General features: G+C 28.3%; 1 protein-coding gene across 5 annotated transcripts; it reads right to left on the bottom strand.

The window, feature by feature from the left end:
• Positions 1-2,377: 2,377 nt before the first annotated feature.
• Positions 2,378-10,374, bottom strand: LOC107165721 (uncharacterized). 5 transcript variants are annotated; one of them, XM_015514080.2, is made up of 23 exons: positions 10,085-10,374; positions 9,573-9,735; positions 9,422-9,499; positions 9,228-9,336; positions 8,990-9,158; positions 8,847-8,918; positions 8,481-8,704; positions 8,323-8,420; positions 8,117-8,257; positions 7,888-8,055; positions 7,696-7,835; positions 7,511-7,637; positions 7,328-7,447; positions 6,416-6,607; positions 6,219-6,341; positions 5,929-6,133; positions 5,411-5,567; positions 5,146-5,348; positions 4,606-5,063; positions 4,326-4,535; positions 4,071-4,270; positions 3,742-4,005; positions 2,378-3,679 (listed from the first exon to the last, which is right to left on the bottom strand). In XM_015514080.2, exons 2-23 carry the CDS (start codon positions 9,642-9,644, stop codon positions 3,409-3,411), a joined length of 3,801 nt encoding a protein of 1,266 aa, XP_015369566.2. In that variant the 5' UTR covers positions 9,645-9,735; positions 10,085-10,374; the 3' UTR covers positions 2,378-3,408. The 5 variants fall into 5 exon arrangements, with proteins under 5 accessions (XP_015369566.2, XP_015369563.2, XP_015369564.2 ...); XM_015514077.2 differs by having other exon boundaries at positions 8,990-9,164; positions 10,085-10,373; XM_015514078.2 differs by having other exon boundaries at positions 8,990-9,164; positions 10,142-10,373.
• Between the last annotated feature and the right edge of the window lie 541 nt (positions 10,375-10,915).

Raw genomic sequence — 10,915 nt, 5'->3', positions numbered from 1 at the left:
GTTTACAAGCACTACTGTACATAAAATGTTTGCTAAAAAAAATTCTTTACACTCAAAAGTAAAATAATTATGATTTATGAATACTAATTTATACTATACCGAATAGGTAGTACCTACCTATATGCGCTGTTGTACAGACTACCTACGAAGATGTATAGCATCGGTACAACGGTGTAAAACTGTTGTTTAATCAATAATGTTCATATAGGTATCTATACTCATATTGTGACCATCGGTGCAACTATAATATACACACTTAAACAAGGGGGTGCTTGAGCTCCAGGTTTTTTGACACTTAATATAATATGGTACCTAAATTTTTAAGCAATTTTTTAGGGTGCTAAATACCAAAGCACCCCCTCCCCAATAGTTGCGCTAATGCTTAATATGGCCTACGTCAAGTTGTAGAAAAATATAAGTAAGCAGATATATTGCAGGTACCTATATCACACATATGGGAGATGCTATGATGCGCTAACCCAACAATAGTAACCACGGATGGCGGTCCAAGATACAATGCGCTACCACAACTTTACGTCTATACTTACATTCTATATCTATAAATTATTGTCAAACTGTGAATTTGATTTCACTGAAAATTGCAATTATTGTTATGCTACCAATTATTGGGTACTGACTAATTTTCATGTCTTGTAAAAACATATCTCCGGAATAGGGGTGTAGTAGACCAGTGGTATTCATACGCTCGGTAAATAAATGTACAGATATCTTAATAATAAAATAAACAATCGAACCTAACCTGTGCATATTTTTTCACGGCACTCACAATATATATATTTATATAATATATATAATTACTTAATAAAACCTATAATTTATTGTATGCAGTGGCGTGACGAAGGATTATATTTGAGGCACGTGCCTCAGTTTGAGGGGTGGTGGGTGTCCTCAAAGATCATCTGATGTGTTAAAAAGGCATTATTATTTAAATGAATAAATATATTTTATCTTAAAATAATTTTTTAATATTTTTTGTGATGGGTGGAGTGGGTGGTTGGTCTGACAATATAACTGTGCCTCATAACTTAATGAAGTCCACCACACCACTGATTGTATGTGTACCTACCCTTGCACACAATGGTACAAGTTTAATACACAACAGTTTTATGAAAAAATTAAACAAAACACATTAGCATAATATCTTATTTTTTTTAGCAGGCCAATAATAAGGTGGTTTAAAAAAATTGGCGCAAATTTACATCCTGTACCCCCCCCCCCCAAAAAAAATGACGCTTCTGCCTCGGAATAAGCCTGCAATGACATAGGTAGGTACAATAGAAGATCGTATATACAGTTATGGATCCATAGCAAAGATCTGTGTGTGTGTGTATGAGGGGATTTATAATTTTGTATCGACACAAATACAATACTATATGTCTATATACATTTAAATATTTAATGGCACCTACCAATAATATCTTGTAGTAGGTCTTGCGGAACGGCCTGGGCATTTGGCGCCCTCTTGGATTCGAACCAAATGTGCAATTTGTACACTCTGTATACTTGTCAGCACTCAGTAATCGACAGACCCATAAGCTTTCGGAGAGTGGGCCGTTAGCTGGCACAGCATTTTCTCCCTGCTCTATGGACATTTTTTTTTTAATTGATTAGGTAAGTATTAAGTTATTAATAATTACGATATAAAAAATTGAAAAAAAAACGGCAACCATTATGAAAAAACCAGTTAAACCGAGTTAGTAATTGGTTTTATAATTTATGTATTATTATCATTTATGAACAAACTTGCCCCACCCCCATCCTACATAGAAATATTGCTGAGGGCATCTATGGCAGCAGAAGAAATAGTCAATAAATAATTTTCTTTAGGTTGGAAAATTCCGGTTATGAATAAATAAACTAATTTGATAATTTTGACAATATATAAACTTATTACAGTTGTCAGTAATAAAAAAAAAATTGCCAATGTAATTTTGAAATTCCTTAATATCTTTAAGACAACATACTTATGATTTATGTGTGATATTGTATTAAATTACCTATCTTGCTTTTTTATTATTTAAGTATAATTTTTATTAATTCTATCATAAGATAAAAGATTTTTAAATTTTAAATGCCAATGATTTAAAATTGGTATCAATATTTTGAATATTTCCTTAAGTATAAAAAATAATTATCTCAATATATCTAATGTATCAATGTGATGGTAATAAATTTATTTATTTTTTCAGTGATTTATGCTTTTAATTGGCTGGTAACTTTGAAACACTTGTCAAATAAATTTTTGTAATAATGAATTATTGTTGTATTAATATGGATAAAGAATAAATAAAAAAATAACAATAAATTACATGCTTGAAATACAATTGATAAAAACATTATCATTTTTTCAAAATAATTTTTGTTTATATTGAATTTGTATAATATTTTTCCACAAAAACAAAAATACACATGTGCATAAGAGATTTATACAGAGGATGTTATTAACAAGCAGAATTCTAAAAATAGAGTTAAAAATTAAATTATTAATAATGTTTCTAATGTTTAATGTTTGTTGAATATATTATCTTTGAATCATTATTTTAGTATTACAAGTTATAAGACATTTGCCGAATTTAATATATTTAACCACAACCAAATTGTAATAACTCGGGTCACAAATATTTTAAGATATTCATGATAAAATGTGATAAAAAAATTAAGCATAAACAAAAATTAATAATCTATAAAACATAAATATTATGTTACAAGATAACATTACATTAATAATATAAATATTTGAAAAAAAAAATAAACTATATCAATGTAAAATAATAAAAAAATAAAAAATAATATACATAAATTTAAGTCAATTACAATAAGCATACGTATTATATAGTATATAGTATATCATTAATTGATTTAAGCCAAGAAAACACATCTTTGGCACAAATACAAAGAAAAAAGAAAACTGAAGACAATAAAATTAAGTATAACATAAAAAAAGATAAAGATTTATGTATTCATATTTAATTAGTTTTAAGAGTTTCACCAATGAGAAAAAATATTGATATTAAGGAAAACTTAATATTGAAACACAGTTTACAATGACTAGATAATTATTTAGAAGTAAATATTATACTTTAATAAACTAAATGTATTTAAAAAAATGCGAGGAGATTTATAATAAACAAGATAAATTATTTGTTGATTATACATCTATGTACATGTTATTAGTATTAATAATCATTTGAATATTGTGATTTTTCTCTTATAATTAAATATAAATGTAAAACAAGTAGATAATACTAATAAATAATAACATAATATTATTTTTGTTTTATCAATATGATAAACTATTTGGTGTTTATTTTAAAATAATAGAAGTACTTATTTTTATTGTTCTTTATTTGTCATGGAATCAATTCATAAATGTACAAACTAACACAGTCATACAGTTGTTCCTAAGGTACCAAATACGACTCTTGTAGACTCAGAATCAAGACTTATGTCTTCAGGTGATGCCAGTTCTACCCTTACAGCTCCAGTCTGACGTGTTCGCAGCATCCAATCATCACGTTGCCAGTTATATACATTAACATTTTGCTCTTCTGGTTCTACACTTTCTGACGTCAGTGAACTACGAGAATCTGCACTATCAAAACTACTAGCCGGAATATAATCAGTTGAAGTAGGATTAGATGTTCGATCTTCTAAGGCCCTAAACATTTAAAACAAAACAAACATGATTTTCAGTTTATAATTTTAGAAAGTATTACAGACCTTAAAATTCCAATGCAATTTTCAGATTCTAAAGGAATTGGAGATTCAGAATCCCGGTTATATATTATTAAAGCTATATGGGCTGGATGAGGAACAGGTAACGGTATGCACATTTTATCTGCCATGTATGACTGTTGTGTCCGTTTCCACGGCCGAGATTTGTTACGTTGAGATGGGATAGAATTTGTTCTCATGTATGCTTTGTGTCTGCGTGTACCAGTTTTAAAACGACCGCCTAATAACATTGTGTACGTAATACTATTGCTAGAACAAAAATCAATTGAATAATTAAATACTTTGTGAATACATTAATAGTATAAAGTATATACCAAGCACTATCTATTTTTTTGAATTTGCAGTGTAATAATTTTGAGCGAGGATTAAAAGCTGAAATTTCTAAGTATGGTGATTGTATTTGGATATTTCCACGTGACGAATATAATGGACCCAACATTTCTGAGCACTGGCCATCAATATTAATACTTTGAACAGCATTATAAAATCGCGATAAATCTACACTTGGTTCAGTCTAAGGATAAAATAATGTTAGGAATTTGAATATATTTATTTTTAGTATTTTTTACCTCTAATTTAAACTTAGTATCTGTATCATCTAATGGTGTAAGAAAATCTAAACTGAATATATCTGTCAGAAATACAACAGCAAGAGCAGACCAATCATTTATTGAAAGTCCTTTAGATTCCCAAAATTCTTCTTCACTAATAGACAACTTTTGTATAACATGTTGTGGATACCAATATTCCAACATTTTTGATGCTAAAGCAACAGTAACCTAAATATAATTTCATGATTAAAATTATTATAAACATATTTAAGTAATTAAATTATAATATAAATTTTACTTTAAGATCTTTTGAAGTCAATCTAATTTTCGATTTTAGAGTTGTTGATAAACCAGATTGAAGTTCTCGTAATCTTCTTTCCAATTTATCTTGAAGTGCTGTCATCAAATCTTGTGCTTCTTTCTCCAGTATTCGATAAGTTCCATTTTTGGCTAGATGTGCACTAAATGGTCCAAAACATACATCAACAAAGCGTGCAAAATCTTTTTGTGGTTGTAGAATTTTTTGCTCCATAAGATTTTGATATGCATTAAGTTCATCCAACTCCATTTTAGCCTCTAAAGCAGCCAAAGCTTGTTCAGGACGAATTTGAAAGTAATAATCCGATGCCATACCAGGACCAGCCACACGTTTAACAATGAAACTATCACATGCTGGTATTCGTCCACGTTTTTTTATTACTAAATGGTATATAATACTATCCCATACTAAACGAAACCAATATCTCAGCAGAGCAACTATAAATTGAAAATAAATTCAAAATATTTGAAATAAAATGATTGTAAACAATTTAAATAATATATTAGTTACTAAAATTACCGATGAATAAAATTACTGTTATTATTGGACATAATATAAAAGCAATTAAACACGCAATCAATGGTTGTAAAATTCCTTGAAAAATCATATTCCAAACAACGGCTTCAATTACAACAAAATATCTATTTTTCCATTCAGCTGGCGAGTCCAAATCATAAATTAAACCATTGAACGCATGTAATAAAAATGTTACTAAAGGCATCCTGTAAATACATTATTATATTATAATTTTTAACATTTTGAAATTAAATTATAAGATAATCACCATAATGGACCAGTTAAAGCCACCACCAGACTTCCAAAACTTGCAGAAAGACATATAATGGGAAATATAATTAACATAGCTAAAGTGCCCAATATTCCTTTGATAACATAGTTCCATGTTCGATTTAAATGTCTTGTCATTCCTTTGCCAATAAATCCTAGAAATAAAAATAATTAATATTCATAATTTTAGTTTTAGTTTTGAGGGGAATATAGATTAACAATTTTATGTAAACATTTTGATAATAATTAATCAAATCAAAGAATTTTTTAATTGGAATAAATTGACAACAAATAAAATGGGAAAAAATGAATAGAAGATAAATAAATAATATTAAAGAAAAAGAGCCAGGAAAGAAGTTTAAACTAAAACAAATGAATAAGGCATTGAAAAAGAAAGTGGAGGAATTACATTTAAGAAGCAAATTGTGATAATTGAAAAACTTAATAGGGATAAATGATTGAAGAATAAATAAAATGAGCTAAATTCATTATTAGTCAATATTTAATTAAAATTACCTGTATCAGGTTTTGTTTCAAAATGAGTTCGACTCTTTGATATGTGCCGCCAAAGTAAATTTAATCTAGATAGGAGCGTTGAAGTAAGTGAGGATTTTCTAGGAAATAATGTGCCATTCACTTGGGATAATTCTAAATCTGGATAAAAAGATTCTGAATAAAACAAAGAACGTACACTTACAGGACTGCACCACGGTATCACCACCTATTTATAAAATTAAAATTAACAAAACAATATAAATTACAAATTAAATGATTAAGAACAAAACATTAAATATTAAATTACTTACACCAAAGAAAAACATGGCATTCCATGTCCATGTCCAAGTTCGATATAGGAAGTTAATAATTCTCCAAAATGGCCATCTAGTTGTGGTAGTATGGGTTATTTCTTTTTCCACCAAAAATACAGCCTAAACATTACATAAATTATAATGAAAATCATAGCAATATGATCAATGTTAAGCTCGTCAATCATTATATATACTTGGCTGGGATTAGACCTAGGTGTTGTTATAGCTGTTGCTGTTGTACTTAATACAGTTGGTATAGTTTCTGATTGACCTTGGAACGATCTTCGTACAATCCAATTTTTTGGAAGCCAAATTTGTGTTAACCAATGAAAAGTTCTAGTTGGAATTTTAACAGCTTTAAGTTCTTTTGACAAAACAGGTTCCCTCTAAATAAATAAAATATAATAAAATATTAGTTGATAAAAAAAAAAATAATAAATTGGTGCTACACTTCATCTCTTATAGACTGTTTAAATCCATATTTAGTTTCCTATAGTAGTATTATAATACTAATTTTATTGAATGACATAGCATAATATGTGGACGCATAAAACCAATATAGTTGTACAAGAATAAAAATAAATAAAAACCAATACTATAATTTTGAAAAATGGATAGTAAATGAGAAAAAAAAAGACTTCAAATATTAATTTGCTTAATTATTTCATTTTATGAGTTAATATGTGCTAATAACTGTGAAAAATAAACTATAAGCCAAATATGCTTTAACAGCCAAAATATGCAAAAAAAAATGCACTATTAAACTTTATATTTGTATTACAAGGTATTGTTATGAAACAGATGTGTATCTCAGTTAGGTGTTGCAAGAAAAACATGCAAATGCATGAACTAACGAGCTTTGCTTATAACTAATACCTATTCTACATTTTTGCTTTAGTATCACATAAAATTAGCAGTAATTTTTAAATGCTCTTAGCTATCAGTTATAAAACAATGTCTCATCATAAAAAATTTCAGATACAACAATTTTAAAAAGAGTTTAGAATATGCAGAGTAGTATTCTTCAAACCCATGATGACATTTTATGATTAAATGGAAATTAAAATAAGGTAAAAAAAATTTTTAATTATTAAAATTGTGTGTACTTCTCTCATAAAAACTAAATCCCTTTGTAAAAAATAGACAGCTTGATGTAATTTGTATTCTTTACAAAGAGTTAATGCTTCTTCGTGAGCACTCCATTGACATTCTTGAATAAATTTTTCCTACAACAAATACATTTAATTTTACAATAAATTAATATATTAAGGAAGTTATGACTTTCCAACCTCAGCAATGGTTTGCTTATCTCTCATCCATGGTCCAATACGTGATAAAACAGGATAAGTATATTGCATTCTTTGAGATAATGTATTTTTTTGTTTAATTATTTTCTTTTGAACATTTTCAACAGCTCTATCAAAATATTTTAGATTAATATTTATGAATGTCCTTATATTTAGAAAGATTTTACCGATGCATAAGAACAATGCATTGTGCTTGGTTGATCAAAAGTTTAGGAATTCCATCACCTAACATCTGCAGTTCTACATTATTCAGTATACTTTTGTAAACGCGTTGCAAGTACTCTTTCATTACAGCTTCATTAACTGACTAAAATAAAATAAATTAATACAATACTTATTACTTTTCATCAATGTCTTACTTTTTCAATCTCTTCATCAGATAACTTTTGTGTTTTTAATTCATAAATAAGTTTTTCTCTAAAATGTAGAAACCAACCTCGTGTTTCACGTTCTAACAACCCCATTATCACAGGTAATGCTTTTTTCATTATATCTCTATCAAAAAGCCTCAAATCAATTTCTTCACGCTGTAAAATAATTTGTTTACTTTAAATTTGAAATAAAAAACAAGTTAATATTACACCATACTTTTGGAGTCAAAAATTGATAAGGAATAGGAATCTGAGGACACATTGCTTCTTTTGATGGTTCAAATTTTTCAGTAGCGGCTCTTCGTAACTGTTTCCGAACAAAACTTATTAAATGTTCCAAGGCATGCTCTAATTCTGGCTGTAATGTTTAAGATTAGAAGAGTATTTATTATTAATTACATTTTTCCATGTAGATTAACATACTCGACAAATTAATTCAGCAACCAAATAACGACATCGTTCTTCTCTAATTTTTTCTGGTAAATTATGTGCTTGTAAAGAAGGTACTCCAAATATTATATCTAAAGACATAAAATCAGTATTTAAAAGAATTCATGTGTTAAATTTAAGTTTATTCTTACCAATTAATTTAATCACACCCGTCAGTATAGCCTTTAAAGATTCTGCAATGCTAAAAAAATGTGAAAACAACCTAGCTCTTGCAGTCACTAACAGAAATTGTAAAGCAAATGCTAAATCATCTAGTAGTGTTTCCCGATTTCTTTCTGTTCCTTTTTGTAACCATTCTGTTAATCTCCATTTATGTGTTTGACCAACAAAATTAATACTAGCCACTTCAAATTCCCTTAAAATTCAAAACAATTATTGTCAATTGATAAGTTTTAAATAATTAAAAACAAAGTATAACTGCTGAACTAAAATTGATGCACAAGCCAAAAACCAAACAATAACCAACAACCTAAATTTTTGTCAAACCCTTGACATACCCTAGTTTACGTATAGTATCCAATTGTTTTGAATTCAGCTTCTTTGGCTTTCCATGTATATCCTTGTCCAGACTTAATAATAACAGAATTTGAAGATCCATGTTTAAACTATTTAATATATTATATATTTTATTTGAACTCACCCACGTTCGCGCAAAGATTCTAGTTGTTTGGAGTTTAGATGCCTAGGTTCACCTTTGGTATTTACAGCCACTGCATCCAATTCATCAAAAGATGGTGGTATAAATAAGTCTCGACAATTGATTGAACGAATAGATGTCATGGTTCGCCGAGCCAAAGTACAGTTTGAATCTGCACCTAATCCAAGAGTAAATAAATATTTACAATTTATAAAGTGATAATTATAATAGTAGTATTCACCTGGCCCATATGTTGAATCATTTCCATTTATTGGACATTTTGTTGTAATTGCTGTTGGTGGTAAAATAATTGGAAATGTTTTCCAATGATATAAAAATTGTTCCCCCACCTAAAAATGTTATTAATTATTATAAATGTTATTTAAATCAAGATATGTTTATTTATTTTTTTTTTTTTTCATAATTCAACTATACTTTTTTAATATTATCCACTAAGTGAACAATCTCTTCGGGAGCTCCACAAAGATTTATATCAAACTTTAAAGGTTCTTTCTGAAAAATTAAAAAATATTGCCATAACTAGTGGATAATAAACGTGTACTATGTACATCACAATTGAAGTTACCTCTGGCAAAAAAGACATGTCAGCTATTTGACAGTTAACAGTTAAATTACATTGATAATCTTTAAACTTCATTAACTAAGCCAAATACTGTAGATTAGATTCTAAATTAGAAACTACAGTATTTGATTAAGCTTATCATCCCAGCATATTTTGTGTTGAGTACCTTAAAAAAATAAATAATGTTTTTTACTATTGTTATTCACACGACACAGGTGTCATGAATATCATATTACACAAATCTCTAAGCGTTGTTTATCATCAGAAGAAGACTTTAGAAATGGATTGATTTCACAGAAGTTTATTATAGATGATTGCATTTCCAAATGTGAAATAAGAGGGTGGGAATACATAAGGATGATAATCTAATTGATTAATACAACAGACTAAGATATACTATAATAGTATATATCTTAAATCTTATTCCATGGTTAATTAGGGGTTATTGAACAGCATAAACTAAGAAAAAGGCAGTTCACGTAATAGAAAAAGGATCGTAAATAGTAAACACTTACCACACAGAGAACTCGTTTTAAAATTAAATTCGAAAACTATTAAACTTAACAACATACCCAATGATTGGTATTTCGGTTTTTGTAATTATTAACCATCATAAACGACATAAACCGTAATTATTATGCCATATTACTATATTATAAGAGATCATTGTCAAAGTTTAGGTACTGAAAGTTTGTACTTTGTTCATCTTTATATTTTGTTGTCTTAACTGATAACTCTATTAGACTATTAATAAAAAAAAAGGAAAAGAAAAGAAAAACAACAACCGTCGATACGAGGCAAGGGGGCTCCGAGGATCGTGTTATCACTATTATTATCTTAGATCATATTATGTATATGTATATCGTATATGATCCATAGAGTAATTACTCTATGATATGATCTAAGATTATTATATTATTATTCTGTGGCTCTGTGCAGTGTGCTATCAAAGTAATCAGTATTGTACATTTGTACTATTTGTAGTATTTGTACTATTGTGTGGACTTTACTGTGAATGAATGCGATACAACTCTTTACAATGATACATAAAAAGAAACTTTTGTGATTCAACAAGAAGTTTGGATTTTTTTATATTTCAAGATTTAACTGAGCCCCAGAGTTATATGTCATGTCCATACTGGTTTCAAAAGGAGTTTATAAAGGAAGATTTTATTGTATAGAATGTTTAGATTTATGTGTTTGGAAGTTAGGAGGAATCACAGATGGGAGGATCGGTTGTTGAGAGTAATACGCTTGATATGGGCATGTTGGGCTCAGATAAGCCTTCAGTCCAGATGAAGACCAAGATAGTGAATACTCTGTGAGAAAAGTATACAAATACTAAT

The sequence above is a fragment of the Diuraphis noxia genome, unplaced genomic scaffold (genome assembly GCF_037042655.1).
Source record: "Diuraphis noxia isolate RWA-SAM2 unplaced genomic scaffold, SU_Dnox_SAM2 contig0002, whole genome shotgun sequence".
Classification (NCBI taxonomy): domain Eukaryota; kingdom Metazoa; phylum Arthropoda; class Insecta; order Hemiptera; family Aphididae; genus Diuraphis; species Diuraphis noxia.
Note: the sequence above shows the minus strand (reverse complement) of the source record. Positions and strands in the feature narration are given on the sequence as shown.